At 43.6% G+C, this 18,567-nt stretch overlaps 2 protein-coding genes across 3 annotated transcripts in view; both read left to right on the top strand.

Annotated features, from left to right (window-relative positions):
• The window catches only part of POLR3A (RNA polymerase III subunit A), a 37,205-nt gene extending 32,957 nt beyond the window's left edge, over positions 1 to 4,248 (top strand). Inside the window, exon 32 of the mRNA XM_063405928.1 lies at positions 2,966 to 4,248. The gene's annotated coding sequence lies outside the window, so the exon portion shown is untranslated. The remainder of the gene's footprint in view (positions 1 to 2,965) is intronic.
• Positions 4,249 to 10,813: 6,565 nt separating this feature from the next.
• Positions 10,814 to 18,567, top strand: part of DLG5 (discs large MAGUK scaffold protein 5) — a 96,226-nt gene continuing 88,472 nt past the window's right edge. For both annotated transcript variants that reach the window (XM_063405925.1, XM_063405922.1), the window contains exon 1: positions 10,814 to 11,258. In XM_063405925.1, coding sequence (XP_063261995.1) covers positions 10,958 to 11,258 — 301 coding nt within the window. In that variant the 5' untranslated portion in view covers positions 10,814 to 10,957. The remainder of the gene's footprint in view (positions 11,259 to 18,567) is intronic.

Here is an 18,567-nt window from a genome sequence, read left to right as displayed (position 1 = left end):
AGGTTATTTGGATGCGAGTGTGGTACTGATACAAACACATAGCAAGTTTATCTGGAAGAATGAATACCAAAATTTCACAGGCCAGTCTGAAAGACTCATAGAAAACAAACCAGCTCTGCTACTTTTGTGTTTCAGTGCTTGTGAAAATGAATCAAAGTTTCTTGTAACTGATAAAATGAAAATTTTATAACATTCCTTCTAATGGAATTAGTTCATATTGTTATCTTCCACTAGAGAGCAGCGTTTTCTTTTGAGAAAAGAGGTATTGGATAGCGTCTTTATTTTTTTCTCTTGAAAAAAGGGGTTTTTCAATATCAGGACTGAAATGTAACTGTGAGAGGGAAAAGTACCTGTTAAAATGATGTACATGAGGAAGGAGATAGAGATTGTATTTACTTAAGAAGGAAAAGGCAGAGTCCTCAGGCTTTTTTCATTAATCAGTAGAATTTTCACTTGCATATCTTTTGTCTGTCTGGCTTAAAAACAAACAAAAAGCTTAAGGCTACAGTCACTCTTGAAAGAATGTCAGAGTGCTCCTGTGAGGTGATGGAGCAGGGAATCTGCAGTGAGTGGGGACACGTCTCCCACGCAGCCGAGATGGTTCCAGTCTGTGCTCAGTCTCTCCAGCGGGCGCTGAGATCCAGCTCCCAGGGCTGCTCTGAAGCGTGAAGTTCTGGCAGCTGGCTCGGGAGTGCCTCACATCCTTCACTGCTGCTGAACTCCAAGGCAAGGCTGCATTAAAAACATTGGAAGGTGATGCTGATCGATGCAAGAGACCGATGGTTAGGACTGGAAATAATATGAAACAGGTGTTCTTCTCTGTGTACAGACAGCTGAAACCAGCAAGATTTATGAAAGATGACTTCCACTTGAATGTCTGAAAGCTGCAAGGGTGCCTGTAGTTAGTTCCTGTCAGATTTGTGACTCAGTTCAGTGGTGAGAACCTGGCATTGGCTGGCTGTGCTTATTCTGTGGGCCTTGAGCTCCTCTGACCCTGCTTTGCCTTGACCACCACCGGTACTTCTGTGTGCATCAGATGTAGAAGGTGTTTCTTCATCCAAAGAGTCTGTCAGGGAGCCCCAGCCTTCAGGATCAGGAATAACTGCATATGCTCCTTTTGGAAGCAAGGACAGTGCACAGGACTGTCCAGGAATACGGTGGTTTTTGCAGGTGTTGAGGATGGAGGGGAGGAAGCTGAAAAGACAGGAAATGCAGAAATAAGCAAATGTGTATGGAAGCAGGGTGAAAAATCAGATCTGCTTGCAGAGGAAACAGATGGCAGCTGGGTAAAGTCAGACACAGATACTCATAATCTCTTTAAGGAGTCCTAGTGAAGTAATGGAAATTTCCTTTTCCTGGGAAAAGGAAAGGTGTTCATTCCTTCCTGAGAGCTAAGATTTTGTCATTTGTCCTGGGGATTGCTCTTAGTGGCTGTGACAAATTATAGTTAAATCATTCATTTTGTAGATGACTGTTAATAATGAGCAATAACTCTGAATTAATTCCTTCAGGTATTGTATCTGTTTAGTTATAAAGCTCTTTCAACCAACTGTGCATAATTACAGCTGCTGAACTACAGTGATTGCTACTGCTAAGTGTAAAAACTGCTTTTCCTTTTGGGTTCTGGTACAGCTCATGTGGAAGACCATAGCAATAATTAGCAGGCAAATAGGAATCTTTTAAAATGTGTTGATACCTGCAGTTAGATCAGAAATTTTCCTAGAAAATCCTTAGCTGAGGTGTTTTTAATAATACGTAAGTCATGCTCTTGGGACAAGAGGTAGAAATTACATCCATAAAATTCCTTTCATTGTGTCTCTTCCTAGAAGAGAGGTGACAACGTGTATGAAGAGCAGACGGGTAATTCAAGGAAATCTATAAAGGAATGCTATTCTGTGTAGGTTTTTCTGTTGTTGCTGTTGATTGTAGCACTGTGGTGGCAGATATTTACTGCAAACTGTCCTAATTTTTATGTTGGTTTCAGAAACAGAGAGTGTGGAGGAATCTTATTCCTTATGGATAAAAGAAGACATGCAGGTGCCTCTCTCACTCTGGCTTTCAGGGTCCACAGAAAGCTGGGGTACCCCTCAAGGTTTCATACCAAAGTTCTTTCTCCTCTGTGATAGAGCTGTTTTGTCAGGTGGAGACAGCATTGGCCAGAAATAAAGCTGGTGTGAAAGCAGCAGGTACCTGGACTATTAACCACTGAAAGTGTAGGTTGGTTGCTTAATCTTTTGATACATAGGACAATTTTCTCAGTGGGCATCCATTTTAAGTGTTAAATTGTATAGATTTTTACAAACAAAACAAAATTAATTGCCAAAAAATGGAAAAGCAGTAGTGAAATTGTGCTGGTGAACTTCAGGAGTCCCAGAAAATGTCAGAATTAGTTGTGAGACTTCGAAATTACTTTTCTTGATTTATTATTCCAGGGTTTGTTGGGTTTTGGGAATTGATTAGTGTGGTGTGATTCATCCTGGTGTGTCAGGGGCAGGGGATTCTTTGGCTCAGGCTGACTGACAGCATCCCCACAGTGAACTGCTGACAGTATTGGGAGTGACGAGGGTGGCTCTGGTCGTGTCGTGGTGCAGGCTTGAAGCAGGGACAGTGTGTGACTTATTTGTGTAGGGCACAGTGGGTAGGGGGTCTCTCATGGGAAGGAAGGAAGGACACACCTCACCCCTCACTCTGCCCTGATCCCTGCCCTTTTCCAATTCAATGGTGCTAAAATATCTGCTGTATGTGTAGGTACCTTGACAAGCCCACACAGTCACTTGCTCCCTTTTCCCATATGCCATTCTTCCAGATTTTCAACTCATGCAGATATTTTTCAGTTACATCAGAGACTTTCTTTAAACTTTTATTTTTCATAAGATACATAGTTCTTCTGACTTACGCTACTGCTGTGCATTTTCTAGTTCCCTTTGCATTTATTTCTGTCTCCTTGTCCTTGTTTCTCCCACAGATTCCTCCCTTCTGGACCCGTGGTGACTGTCACTGCTGGTGACACTGCTTCCCTGCAGCAGTGCTATGTCAACCATACTGCCACTGGCTGGATTCAGCTCAGCCATGCAAGGTTACCGTGAACACTTGCCTGGAGGATAATTAAACCACTCAAGGAAGAAACATCTCCTCAGCACATCTGGATGTGGAAATCTACTGCCATCAAAATTACAGCTATGGTCAAATAACTTTTGAAAAAAAATATGACCTTATATAATAAGGTAATATATTTGTACTTTAAACTGACATGAAAGGCATCCCTGCTTCATGTGGCTCTTTGTAAGCACTAAAAATTCTATTCAGGCCTTTGGATCTCCAGTTACTTTTGTCTTTAGCCTGTTTCTGCTTTCTTCTTCAGCGTTCCTGCTTAGCTGGCACAAATGTCTTCTCCCTTGCTTGTGTTTGTATGTCTTCTGTTGGAAATAAGTGTGGGGAAGGATGAGCAGCACAGCAGCTCGGGAGGTAGCTGGCACATGTAGCATCAGTTAACTGTTGCTGGCACAGACTTTTGAAACCTGGGGAAATCTTTAGACTCTCTGGACTTTGGATTCAGTCTGTTAAAAGCTATTAAATTCGAATAGTCTCTCCTGAGCAATATGGTTGTGAGAGGAGATGATAGAATCATCAAGGTGAGTGAAGGGACTATGCTTGTGAGACCATACATGTTATAAGGAGTACTTAGTGGATAACACTGCAAAGATGTGGGGATTAAAGAATGTGATTTGTATCTGCTGTGTATAGTTCTTTTCATTCTTTCATCTTCCAGAGAAAGTCAAAAAGGCTGGTAGTTGGTGCTCTTGAAGTCAGCTGCAAGACAGACACTGACTTCAGCTGGAAAAGGAGAGGACAAAGCAGGGAAGCTCTTGGCTGCCATTAATGATCCTGGAAGGGGAGGGTGGCAGCTCTGAAGGTGAGTTAAGGGAAAAAAATTCTAAAAGTACAAATAGCCCACGGTAAAAAGGATAATATTTGGCTTGCCTTGCTGATGAAGTGTATTTCACTTTCATGGAATATGGAGACTAGCAGATTTGGAGACTTTTTATTTCGGTTATTCTTTTGCATGGTCTTTTTATTACCAAATTGGGGCTTAGTGCAAGTCCCCTGGAAACCAATTAGAGAACTCAGCAGAACTGGAATAGCTTTGATATATGCATTATATTAAATATTTCTGTCCATCAAACTCCCACCAGTTAATGCATCTTTATAAGTTTCAAACACTTGCACAACACTTTTCTAAATATCATTGCTGCAGACTTGATTCAGAAAGAACCATTTTAACTTAAATTCTTTTGAAAGCTTCCATGCCACTCAGGACTTTGTCTCAGACATTTCTCCTTATTCTGGGCCATGGTCTTTTCCATTTAGTATTGAATTGGGGATTTTCTATTTGTTTTGGGAGTTGTTTGTTTGTTGTTCAATTCTGACAAATCTTGGTATTTATAAAAATTTAAGTTCCAAATTATTGTGCCATTTTTATTTTAAAAATACTAACTTGAACTGTTTAATGTTTAATTTTTACATTTGTGTTATGCAGGGAAAAATAGAGATAGGTTGAGGATCTGTATTTCATTTTCAACTGGATAACCAAACCTTGTGGAAGCTGGTAATGCAGCTGCCGCTGTGCCAAACTGAGACATTATTTCATTCTGGAGCTCTGATGGCTTTCCCATCCCTCCAAGGCATGTAGGCTGAAGCACAGACTATAGCACTTTTGCCTTTCAAATGAGAGTGTAGTTTAGGAGTTACTTCATTTCACATTCATTACTATTTTCAGAACTGGTTTTGGTTAAGTCCAGTATTTTTGTCACTTTGAACACCCTCCAGTCTTAAGTTTCATCTTGGTCCATGGTCTGCTTTGTCTGAGCAAATTGACTGCAGCAAGTTGTACAGGGGTTTCTCTTTGACTTTATTCTCGCTGTCATCCCAGTGCTCTGTTTTCCTCCTACAAAAATCATTTCCCTCTCCTGCCCAAGGAATATCCTGCAATATTAAAAGTAAAAATTGCTTCTCAAATCAGAAGCATATCAAATTCATGCAGTATTTATATGAACAGAAATCATGTATTACTGTCAAGTAGCAGTTCAAGTCTTGGCTATGAGTAGGACACATGATCTGCTGCAAGTCCAGCATGTTCTGACCACCTACGTTTGGTTTTCACAGGCATTTGTAAAACTCTGCAAAATTCATGGAAGTACACTAGAAATGCTTCTCCTGTGTCATAAACCAGATGAATTCAGAATGCTAGAGCATTTATTATGAAGCAATAATAATCCCCTCCAGCTCCCCGCAATCCTGTTTATCTTTCTCCATGCATGAGGAGCTTTTGCAGCCCAACCACATCTGAGTAGTGGTCTATTCTCAAGCGGGGATCTGTCTGCTGGGTTCTGGGGTTTTTAGGTAATGGGCTGCCACCTCTGTTATGCCTTTGGCTTAAGCATTACAAAACAGATGAGCTGTGGGCTGAGCTCTTCAGGCATGTGTATCAGACAGGTGTTGCATGGTATCTGGACAAACAGAGAACCACAGGTGCTTGCACACCTGTCACCATTTCCTCAGGGAGCTCTTTGAGCTTGGACTAGAGATACTTGGACTACCCTGGAATTTTTGAGGAATATTGATTTTACTAAAGCTGTTTTGTTTGAGTTCAGTTGGAATCTCTGGAAAACTTACTTTGCAATTGACAAGGATTCAATTCTTAAACCCTTTTATGTCCGTGAGCAGGGGAACTACTTTTAACTTGCTGTTAAAAGTACATACATAATTCTTAGCAGAGCTGAGAGATGTAACATAAGGAAATACTTTTGCTTCTTCAAGAGCCTTCGGATTCAAATCCAGTTTGAAAATACTGCTGACAGAAAACCAGTGAAGATGGTGAAAATGTACTGAGGCATTCTCTGGAAACTTTACTATTGTATTTGACTATCTTCTTCAACTGCAGTTTGGGTTTTCTTCTTACAAGCTCCCAGTTTGTGCATGGCTTGCTTATAGAAGTTGCCCAAGGATGTTTAGGGCACCCATTTGCTTTTATCTCCCCATTAGTGCTAAAAGAAGTAAAAGCAAATGATTGGTATAAATAATCTCTTGCCTTGACTTGAAAAGTGACCTAGAAACTGAAGCAATAACAAACTGCAAGCAACAGCTTTGAAAGGGGCTGTTTAACATCTGCTTGCTTATAGAAGTTAACCACATCACAAGCCAGCCCAGTCTCCCATAGAAAATTAAATCACGCCCCTGGTCTGTTCTGAGCAGATGGGTGCTTGGGATTTGCTTGCAGTGTCTTCCCTACAAAAGCTGAAATCCTTACGCCCCTGCGGAACCGCCACCAATGTGCCTCCATAGGGTTTCTGGTTTTCTTTCGCTGCCTGTTTTTGGAAGCAGTTGTCACAGAAATAGAAGTGACAGTGTGTATTCACAGCTCCAGGAGGAGACCATTTACCTACCCTTTTCTTCTCCCCTTCCTCACCCCAGACAAACAAACACCTTCCTGCCAGCTGTTCTGCCCTTGAGGAAGGCCTTTTCTTTCTGTTTTAACAAGTTGATTAAGTAAAACAAGTTTTTTATTTGCTTTTTGAACAGCCCAGGGGGGAATCTAAAAACTTCAGCAGAATGTTTCCTTTCCTTGTTGAAGCTGACTGAAATAACTGTTTCATCTTCATTTTAATTTGCCCAGAGTGGGAAAAGACCATAGTAATTTTCATCTGAAAACTGCCTAGTACAGTTGAAGATGAAGTGACTGGTAGGTTTGATGGCTACAGGAAGAAAAAAAAAGAAAAAAAAAAGTGCCAACATAATCCTCTGGTCTGCTTTCCCTCATGCAGTATGTCACAGAAGTTCAGTAAAGAAAGAGCTAAACTATTTCCTGAAGTTCACAGTTACACATTTTTGGGAAGATAAATGATCCTTGTGCTTCTGTGAATGTCCAGCAGTAGCTCCCTCAGTCTGCAGCTTCAGCAGGAGCTCTGAGGAGCTCAGAATTTATTGGCCTAGCCCATTCCTGGATACGATACTGCCAGGTGAAATATTTTCCCTGGGCACTGCCCAGACTGCTCACATTGTGGTTTTGGGTTTTTTTAATGGCTAAAGGAGATCCTTGGACCTGCTGGCACATTAAACCAGCATCTTCCTATCCTGCAAGTGCTAATTAATTGTCTATCAGTTACATTAATATGAACAATAAGCTGCTGTTGAGAAGTGCTTAGCTGCATTTTGTGTTATACCCATGACAAAGTCTCTGCGGTGTTCACATTGCACCTAAAGAGCTCTAATCTTAACTTGGTCATTACTTGTATTTTTCATATGCCTGTCTTGGACACTGCATAACCTTCTATTAAATTATGGTAAATCTCTCAATATTTTTCTATAAACCACAATTGTTTGAATCTATGATTACATAAGAAGTGTAGCTTTCATTACAAAGCCATTTCCAGGATACCTGCCACTGAAGACCTGTATCCTAAGGGCTCCAATACCAAAAAGCAAATGAAATGTCTCCCATGTATTTAAAATTAATTTTAAAATCTTCTAATCTTGAAGAAAACTCTCTGCTTTTAGCCATTGGAATCTGTGATGGGTTCAAACTGAGGATTCTGAGGAGGGGATTTACCAGAAACCTATGGCAGCAGAGCTGCTGCTGTCACTTGGGCAGCAGTAAGCAGGCAGGTGCAGAGGAGGAAATGTTTGAGGAGTGACAGCTAATTTTGCACAGAAGACTATTGTCCAATAAAAATTTCCATTAAAATGAATATAAGAAGCCTGTTTTAAAGCCTAGATATGTCTAAAGGGTGTCTTGTCAGAAAATATCAGCATTCTAAGGTACTGAATGTAGTGATCTGAATTTAGGTCACTGTATAAACTTTTGGCATAATAAATTTGCATTCATTTCATAATTTGAGTCTTCAAAGTATACCTATGTCTTACGAAGACTTTCCCTGCACTTGCTAGAGAAGGTCTACACTGAGTTAGGTAACTGAGGTAACAGCAAGGTCCCCTCTTAGACAGGCAAGGGTCTTACAGCTGGACCCATGGAAGAGACATTTGTGCAATGAGAAATTTATATGAATTTTTCTGAGCGCAGATTTGCCCTTTGCAAGGCAAATGGAATGTTAGAGACTCAGATATGACAAAAAGGTAGAAACTGCATTGCCAGAAAGAAGGAAAGCAACCTGGTAAAACAAGGATTTACCTGCTACCTGGCACTGCCTGACAAGGGCAACAGGTGATGTAGATCTGCAGGCAAAAAGTGGGGCAGGCAAGCCATGATGAGAAGATGAATGTCTTATTTTGAAGACAAGGCAAAGGATTAAGAAACACTTGTGGGAAAGGCAGGAGTAGCACTACCCAGAGCCAACAGTTCCCTCTAGCTTTTGAAATGAAGCTCAAGAGAGCCAAGTTATGCCTGAACGATGCCATCCCTGGGTTACTGCAACCCCTGGTGAAAGGTGCACCTCGGTGCCCAATCAGGCAGAAGACAGAAATCAAGATTTGTTTTTTTATTTCAAATAGCAGAGAACTGCTGCATTGACCTAAAGCAGGGCTCTTAACATAATGCCTTGTAATGAAATTTGATGGCATATTTCCCTTCCTTTACAGGAAACCATTTAAGCACATACACAATAAAATAATGTTGTTAAAGGAGATTAGCCGAGATTAGAAAGTCTTTAAAAAAAGGACATATTTTAATAACTTGTGCAATCTTTCTTCAGTCTTCCTGTGCCTGTGCCTTCCAAAAGCTTTGCATTGTACAGTGTCCTGTGGCAGGCACAGAGGGACCTGCCTTGGCACTGGCAGGCACTCGAGGGGGTGACACCCGGCAGCTTTCACTTCTCACCCATGCTGTGAAGCCAACACAATGCACACTGGTTAACTAGCACTTGTGGAATGTACAATTACCTGACTGACTAAACTGCCCAACTTACTACAGAGAAATAAGCAGATTTTCTGATAAATTCAAATAGACTAGACTAACATAGTTTGCAGCAATTTGTAACATTAATCTTTAGACAACAAAGGTAATCTCTATGTATTTTGTATAGCAAAGAAAGTTGTTGAAAAAAACATGGATGCAAAATCAGAAGAAATTAGTCTACAAGAGCATTAAATAAAAATGAATGGACTAAATGTGAAAATATTTGTTTCAAAATCATACCATAGTTCCAAGTATTGTTGTTAATAATGACTTAGGGTTGAGAATAATCCCTAACTCCTCTTCTTTATCAGCCTTCACCAGAAGTAGAATGCATAATTGTGCATGTAACCCAAGGTGGTTTTACATAAGAGAAATCATCATCTACTGAACTACATAAAGTGGCTTGAAGCTCAGTTCAGGACCTGAATTCTCTCAATGTTACCACACCGTGTTAACAGGAAATTTTAGGGAACAAGGGCTTTCCCTTGTACCTCACTGTGTCCAGGTCTCTAGACCCCAAATGCATCACGGGGTGGTTGATGGGAGACTGTCAGATAACTGCGGTTCCTTCTTGGTGTAATTGGGTTAACACCACTACCAGTAATGCCCTTTCAGTGTAATTGAAAAGTATGAAATACGAATTTAAGATAAGAACTGCTTCTGGTCATTCTGCAATCTGTTTCCCTCCCTGTTTGCAAATTAAGGTAATATTTGGGGAAAGTGATGTTGGCAGCCCATTTACTTTCAGACAGAAAAGTTGTTACTCTCCTGTTTCTTTGCTAAACAATTGCGTCCTCCTGCTACGGCTGCGTAGGGACACATGTGTATTCTGTTTGTAAATCACCCGGTCTCTGGTCATTCATGGAACGCTGAAGAAATTTACAAGGAAGAGGAGCCCACAGCCATTGCTAGTGTTTAGATCACGTTAGCAAACTTTTGTTTTTACAAATTCTAATGGACAAAGGCCCCGAGCAGTATGTTATTATTTTGGTATTTAGCTTTGATTATTTGATGTTCAGGACGAAATAAATCTTGACTCCTGGAGCTGCCGCTCGGTGCAGCCTCCGGCCCCGCCGCCGCACCGCCGGCAGCCTCAACAGGCGGCCGCTGCCTGCGGGAGAGGGCAGCGCCTCGGCCCGCCCGGCCCCGGCCCGGCCCCAGCGCGGCAGCGCCGCCTTTGTCTCGCCGCCGAGACACCCGGGCCGGGCACCCCGTCCCGGCCCGGCGGAGCCCCGGAGGGAGGAGCGGCGGAACCTCCCGCAGGCCGCGCCGCGGGTCCTTCCCCCGGCCCGCCCCGCTCCGCTCGGCGCCGCACGGGGGCCGAGGGCGGCCCTGACTGACGGCCGGGGGGCGGGCGGCGGCCGGGCCGGGCCGGGCCACAGCGGGCCGGGCAGCGGGGCCGCTGCGGCGGGCGGGCGGCGCGGGGCGGGCGGTGCGATGCGATGCCGCGCCGCAGCCCCGTCTCGGCGCAGGCGGCAGCTTTGTGTAGCCAATATGGCTGCGTGCGCCCGCCGATGAAAGGAGGCGCCTAGAGCTGAGCCCGTCTCCCCGCACCCCTTCCCGGCCGTGCGGCTGCGGCTGCGGCGGACAGAAGTTACCCCGACCGCCCCGCGGGGTGCGGGGTGCCGGCAAGCGGCGGCGCTCCCGCAGCTCCGCTCCCGGCGGTCCCCTCCCGCGGGCAGGCGAGAGGAGGAGGAGGAGGAGAAGTTGTTTCGCCGCCCGGGGGGGCGGAAAGGAGGCGAGCGGGGCGCCAGACGGAGGAGGAAGAGGAGCAGCAGCCCCTGACGGCGGCTCGCCCCCCGCCAGCTGGAGGAGGAGGAGGAAGAGGAGAAGGCAAAGCCGCCCTCGGCCCAGGTCCCGTCCCAGCTCCGCTCCTCCTCTCCGGACGAAGTTTCGCCGGGGGCCGCTGCGGGGGCGCCGGGTGCCGGAGGAGGGCGGCCGGCGGCGCCCGCCCCGCCTCGGCCCGCGCCTCCCCGGGGGCGGCGGTGGCGGAGCGGCGGGGCCGGGGGCGGGCGAAGTTTGGCCGGCGGCGGCGGCCCTGCAGCGGCCATGGAGCCGAAGCACAAGGAGCTGCTCGCCCAGTGCCGGCAGAGCCTGGCGCAGGCCATGACCGAGGTGGACAAGGTGGTGGAGCTGCTGGAGGCCGCCGGCGCCCTCGGCCCCCGCGACCTGCGCGACCTGGAGGCGGCGGGCGGCGGGAAGGCCGAGCTGCTCATCGCCCTGCTGCTGGGCAAGGACCGGGACCACTTCCAGGACCTGCGGGTGGCCCTGGAGAAGACGCAGCCCCACCTGCTCTCCATCCTCTACCTGAACGGCGTGGCGGGGACGCCGGCCGCGGCCGAGACGGCCGGTGAGTGGGGCCGGGGCGGGAGCAGGGGAGGGCAGCGGCTGCCCCCGCCCACCCCGCCGGGCAGCGCGGGCCCCGGGCCCCCCGCCCCAAGGTGGGAAGGCAGCGGGCGGGGGTCCTCCTTTTCCGGTGGAGAATAAAACTCTCCCGTGTTTGCTCTTCGGCTTTCGATGCTTGTTTTGTGCTCCCGACCCTTTCGCTTTTTCTGCTGGCGGGAGCGCCGGTAGCTGGTCCCCGAGGGGTGCCGCGGGTGCCTTGCCCTTTGGCGAGGCCAGCCTAGCCTGGCTCTGGCGGCTGCTGCCGTGCCCCGAAGTCGGGTGTCTCCTGGGGGCTCGGTAAAACCGAACCCGAAGGGGCTTTTCTGCCTTGAGCACCACCGCCGGTGATGTTCCACAGCCGCTTCTTGGCAGGGCAAAAGTGAAACTCCGCCGTGCAGCCGCTGTGCCGGGGCTGGCCGGCTGGCAGGACTCCAGCAGATGTGCCTTTGAGTAAATATTGTAACTCTTTTTCTCCGGACAGCCATGCGGTTGTTTGAGGCTGTATTGTTGTAACTCTTCTTGGTGGGTACAACAGGGAAAAATGTTGGTTAGAACAGGTTAGAAAATTGATTTAAGTGCAAATCCCGACGAGAAGATTTTGGATGTAAAACACCTCCTTAAGTAAGTTGGGCTTTGATCCACAGGTCTTTCCTTATTCTTCTCCCTCCAAAACAAGTGACAGCCTCCTTTTATGAGTACAAACCAAAGCTTTACAGTAATAATAGGTGACGGTACATAGGGCCTTACCAGTGCAGCTTTGTTTTCAAATGAGGAATTGGAGTAAATGGTAGTTCTGTATTATAGTGATGTGTAGATATTGTTACCAAGTTGACTGATTCAGAAATGTGGGGTCTCTCTTTGGTGTTGTTACTGAATTCGGGATTTACAGTGTCACTACCTATTTACGTAAGGAAATGCATTGGGAGGGCTTCTTGACTCTTACAAACTATACCATTTCTTTAAGAAAATAAAGCCATTTAAGTCCTTGCATGTTTGGTTGCACTGTGGACTCTGCCCTTATTTGAATTACGCTGTGGATGGTGAGAGTTCCATAAACACAAGTACTTGAAGGTCTTAGGTTTTTGTTTTATTTCAGTGTACTGTTGTGTATGGCCTTTTCTAATGAATATATGGCAGGACCTCACAAGATGGGGGAGAAATGGACTGAACAATAGCCCTCAATACTTGAAGCATCATGTGGTCTGACATCAATGGGAGATGAGGGCACTCACTGCCTTCCAGAATGGCACCCATGATGGCTTTGTATGGGCAGAGTAAAGCTCACTCTTGTCTTGTTGAGAAGATGGATTCAAGGTACTGGGCTACCAGCACTCCTCAGGCTTAAAATCAAAGGTGTAAAGCATGAAAGGTAGAAAAAAAATTAAGTGTATATTGGATGTAGTAATAGTCTTCATTTTTAAAATGCAGGTTGGAATTGAAGAATGTTTCACAACACTGAGTTCTTGAGGGAAAAGGGGTTTGATTGTCAAAGTGAGCTATATCCTGTTTGACTGTGTTCAGGAGGCTTTGCTGAGTTAAACTAACATCTGTGTGGGGAAGGGTGTTTCTCTGATGTGATGAGGTTGAAAATGTTATTGCTTTCATTTATCAGTGGTAATAAAGAGCTAACTTTGAGAGTTATAGATTTGTTTTCCTTGTGATAAACATATTTAAAAATTAGTTCACAGGAGACTGCTGGCAGTGAGCTTAATTAATAGTAAACCATAGAAAGGTAATGGACCTGAGCTTTCAAATACTGTTGTATATATTCCAGTACCCCCCTGAAGAGGTGTTAGGGTCATTAGTCACCAGACTGCTTGTGTGTCCACTGGAAGTCCCTGGTAATTCCTGGTCTTTGTGTGAGTTTGTCCTGGATGTGTTTTACAAAGAGTTAACTGTTTGAGGGTAACTGTGATAGAAAGGTTCTTGTTTGAACATGTATTCAGCTATTTTATTGTAATCAGCTTTATTCTAATATCTCCCTCTGGGAAGTTTGACCACCCTCCTGCTCTTCTCATGCCATTTGGGAGTTTTACTCCTTTTCACTGGAGATGTTGTGGGTAGATGAGTCAAGTCTACCTTTTATTTTTTGGCAAGAAACAAGATGTACATGTGGCAGTGAGAAGTGTTGGATTATGTATTGAAAATACCAAAGTGAAACAGTCCATGTTATATAAAAAGCCTTTACTCTTAAAGTCAAAAAAATATATGTCACACATCCCTTTGGTTGAACCTATAGAGTTGAATAAGTTTTTTGTATCACCATTAGTGTATGTAAAAATGATAGCTTACAGGGGTACCTGTAATTTTAGTATTTTTTGGAAGAGGAGGCTAATAAAATGCATATCACCTGAATCCTTGTTGGAAATGAAAATTATTTATCATCAAGAATGTCTTGTAGTGGTGTTTGCTAATTTCTTTTTTTCCAGTATGCTGCTGTTGTGAGGGAAGTGAGAAGGTAATTTAGCAACATAATTTTGTTCCAAGTTTCAGAAATGAGCATGCAGACCACCACTACAGTAGGATGAGTGTTTGTTCATCCATTTTAATGTGTGCAATATGTCCCATTACTTAGTGTTTTCTTCCTTCTCAGTTTAAATATTACCTCCTTTTGTACTTTAAAGGCTCTGATGGGAGCTCAGGTTGTTATTTATACCAGCAGTTCTTGTGACTGGCTGGGCAGTGTAGAGCTGACACTTTTATAAGTATTTATCTGTGCCACACAGAGGGAAGTAAACAGCTGGGCAGATTGCTCAGGGGAAAGAACTGGGGTCCTGGTGGCTGCTGAGAGATTTTTTCACTCTGTCTCTACTTTACAAAGAGCTTTTTTATCTTTATAGTGTTTCCCCGTGTTCAGTCACCATTTAAATATGTTTGTCTTCCATAGGGACTTCTACTTACTGGTTTTAGACCTAAAGCTGTATAGTTTCTCCACTAAAAGGTATATTTTTTAAGTTTTCTCTAGAAATAAAGCATAGTATGCCCAACAGTGTTAGTTAAGAGTGCAAAATCAAACAGGAAATTACCTTCTGTAAAGCAGAAGCTAAAACCAAGTGGGATTTTCTGTTTAATCATTTTTGGATTTTTGGAAGACTTTAGTTCTTCCTTGAGTAAAACCTTTGATTACTACATTGCTCTTCTTTGTAAACATTTGAGAGAAACTGCCTTTGCCCATGTGGGAATGGTTGCTTGGCTGATTTGAAATCTCGTGGTATTTTGCACATGGATGAATTCTTTAAGTAGTGTGCTAAGTGTTTTTGTTTATTTACTTGGGGGAGAACTCATAGGTTACCATTAAATACTTGATTTGGCAAGTACTTGATTTCCCATGCATCTGGGAAATCCTTATCCTGATGGAATTACGGATCCTTTCTGATATGAAAATAAATTACTTCTGAGCATTCCGTTGATTCTTAGATACCTTGCTAACCAGGAATCGTTTCATTCTTTTGCTACAATGTGAATTTTTTGTCATAAAAAGTGTCCATGACAATAATGCAATGGAAGGTACTTCACAGTGACAAGTGCTACGAAAATGTATTTTCTTTAGGTGTAATTATCAGACCAAAATGGGAATCTGAGGAACCTACGTAGTTTTCAAATTGCTTCAGATAACGTAAAGCTTTGTACTTCCATTTTTGTGGTGCTACAAAGATGGGAGAAAGGCAGATTTAGTTGTTGAGCTTGTAGTTTGTTTTCAAGATGAACTTGTGGGGCTGCAGAGGTGCACTTGATCTTGAAACTGAGTGGATTGCTGAACTCAAAAGCTTCATTACGGCTTGCGCAGTTAATAAAATTTTAGGTTCACAGTTTTCTTTTGTACCCCTCCAACTGAGTCAGTGAGCATGTGTTAGGCTTTAAAGGTGTTTTCTTTAACAGTTTCAAGGTGAGAATTTAAGTTTTAGAACTCAAATTTGATTGCATCTTTTAAAAGATCTTTAAAGAGACAGGAAAGAAAAAAGATGGTTGTGGATTGACTTTGAAATTTTTTCTTCTATTATTTATTAAGACTTATTTTTTCTAACTGTGTTTGGTCAGACATCAAGTGTTAGTTCCCAGTCAAAAAGCAAATGTGGGCATGCTTAAGAGTATGGGAAAAAAGTTCCAGGTTTTCCTCTTTTTAGAGGGATTATCTCAACTTCCTCTGTCTGCTTTGTATATAAAAAAATGAACCAAGTTGTTTCAGACAATATGGGATTTGAAATCACAAAGTTTTAAACATTTCAAAGTCTTTGAGCATATTTAAAATCAAACACAAAAGGCAAGCTCTGTAAGTATGAATTTAGGCAGCTGGGACCCACTCCTCTGACAGCATCACAGGACACCCACAGGAAACGCAGTAATTCCAGGGCTGACCTTGAAGAGGTGGAATGATGACTGCTTGGACCTGGTGCTGGGTCATCCACGTTTTGTTTCTTCTTTCCCATCTCTCACAAAGTCTTGACTGATCCCCCACAAAGCATTGGCAGGTGACTGGCTGGAGGAGCAGGAACTGGGATTTGTGCTAGTGGGGAGCTGAGAGACTCCGCAGGAAGGGTGTGAGATGGGGAGGCAGGATGTGCTCTCTTCTAGGGCCAAGGTGGAAGAAAGGGGAGCTCAGGAGGCTCTGGGGTGAGGTAAGGGGAGAAGGCACCCTTCTCAAGGAGATGGGAATTACTGCTGTGAGTAATTCTCCCAGGAAAAGAGAGGGGAGAATGAGGAGAAATTGTGAAAACATGATTTACTGACTCAAGGACCGAAGTGACAATTTTGCAATTAAGTACAATTTATACTCCCTTCTGTCACTGAAAATTGAAGAGTGGGAGAAGTAGAGCAGTATGTTTGGGTTTTTCCAGACCTGTTATTAGTTCCCAGGGTAGCTACGCAAGTCTTGTTGCAGGATTTCTTAAGTCGTGCTGATGAAAAAGCAGGCAGCGTTCAGAAGTCACCTTTGGAGGAGTGCAGCTCCTCAGCAGCACTGAGCAGTAATTAAACTTGAGAAAATACCTGGCAGTAGCTTAGCAGTACCTGTGTCTTCTGATGATCTCAGATTTTTGGTATCTCGTGGAATTGCCAGGCTGAAAAAATGCAGGAAGATCCTGGCAAGTGTCCAGATGGGTATTCCCAATGAAGTGTCTAATAGTGGTAAGTTCATGGAAGTAACTCTCAATTCCAAAGAAGGAAATGCATGTTTTAGTAGCTCATAAATCCCAAGGGTGGTAGCTCTCAATTACATTTTTGCTGTGCTCAGGGAGGGAGTGGAAAGAAAGCTGGCCTCAGTAAACTCCTGGGGACATTGTTTTCTTCAGAGTAAAGGGAATAATAACCATTTTTGTGGTGTTGGTGCATCCAGCTATCAAGTTGTTTTGGACACACGCAGGACTTGGTGTCTTACAAAATTAGACATGATCTCTAAGGAAAGCCAACAGCTTTCTGTGATTGCTCCTTACTTACTTACTTGTTAAAGCTTAAAGATTGTCTGTCTCAGAGGTTTCAGATCTTTAGCTTGTTTTAACTACCATTCTCAGTCTCACTGTTCTCTTGCAGCTGTAACCAGTCCTGGCTTGTCAGACTTTTTTTGGACCCCTTGTCTAGCTAATGAAAACCAAGCCACCACATAGGTAGTGACTTTGGGCTTTGCAGTTCTCTCAGCAGCCTGTAATATGAGCTAAGCAGTCCTTTTCCCCCACCATTTACTGCTTGCTTTTGCCATTTTCTGAGGGTTTTTTTACCTTCATTTCTTTATTTTTACTTCTTAGTTTTCTTTGCTCCTATTAATTGTTACTTTAATTATTATTTTCTAGCATTAAAATTCCTTATTCAAAACTCCAGTTGTTAGAAAGATATCAGTAAGTCTTGATAAGTTGCTTGTAACGATTCCTTACGCTGTAAAATCCCAAGGACAGAGGCGTTTTTCAGAGCTGCTCAGTGCTGTCCTGGTTTTGGCTGGGGTTAAACCATGATAAGTCACCAGCACATATTAGTGTTAGTGTGGAGCAATTGGTTATTGTTTTGGGTTTTTTCATAAGAAGAATCATAAAATGCTGTACATGTAGTAATGCTAAAGCATTTCTTTATGTAAGCTGTTCATAATATTGATGTAGACAGAAAAACATGTTAGTAGATACACATTTTTGTGAAAGGAGCTGTAGTCATGTACTTGAGACATCTAGCCTACTGAACTCTATTGAGTAGTTCATGCTTAAACATTATTTGTGACCTTCAAGATGCAAATTGTTGGCTGCTTTTTTGTGAATGGTGGCAGTTTAGAACTGAATCGTTCTGATGTAGGAGCTGGGAAGTTTGCAATGGCTGAGCTTTGGCTTGAAGCTAACAATGCTTTTCTAATAGAAGCAGACAAGAAGGGTGCTGTCCTCTCAAGTGACCAGTGTTGTTAGTCTATCTTAAATGTTGGAGCCTGGTTCTTCCCAAAGGGCCATTTTTTGGAGTTCTCAGTGATACTTTGGTATATTAATTCTTGTCCGTGGAAGACAGAATTACTAAAATATTGAAGGAGGTCCATAGTGCTATTACTTAGAAACCAAAATAGCCAGAGCACAGTGTGCAATAGGTGCATTGTCACAGGCTGTGGTGCACTAGCAGATGTGTTGATGCTGCTGGGGTAACACCAGCTTCCACTCCCGTTGTAGCTAACAAATGAAGTTAACTCTGGGAACTCCTGTTGTCAGCTGTTGTGCAAGAGACTCTGCTCTCCATGGGGCACCCTCTCCTGGCTCCAGGAGCTTGTGACAGCGAGAGCTGATGGCCCTTCAAGCTGGTGGGAGCACTTGGCCACTTGGGGTGAACACTGAACAATGTTTTTCTTGACACTGTACAATTATGGGCAGTACAGAATAACGTACTTTATATATAACATACCACCACTGGAAGGCCTTCTTACCCAAGCTGCTGTCAGAAGAAACTAAAGGTGGCCTATTTCATATATACAATGCCACCTTCTTCCTCACAGCTTCCAAAACCTCTAATTTCACAGTTCATGGGTTGAGCTGCTCAGCAGTTTGCTTGTTCACAGTACTAATATGTTTGTTCTGGAGAGCTGCTCTTTGTGTTTTAGAAAATCATAATTGTTTTTCTAGTTGTCTGATGAAGGCATTGTATTTTAAATAGGCTGTATCATCCTGATTAAGATGTGCTGAGCTGCAGCTGGAGACAAGAAGCAAGTGAGAATGTAAAACTATGAAGTGTTTCAACTGGAGAGTTGAGGGGTTGGTTTTTTGAAAACTTTTATGTAGTTGACAATATCTTATGTATTGGATGACAAACTAAAAAACTCT

Source organism: Prinia subflava, chromosome 9 (assembly GCF_021018805.1).
Source record: "Prinia subflava isolate CZ2003 ecotype Zambia chromosome 9, Cam_Psub_1.2, whole genome shotgun sequence".
Lineage (NCBI taxonomy): Eukaryota > Metazoa > Chordata > Aves > Passeriformes > Cisticolidae > Prinia > Prinia subflava.
The sequence above is the reverse complement of the archived record's forward strand: the minus strand, read 5'-3'. Positions and strand labels throughout refer to the sequence as shown.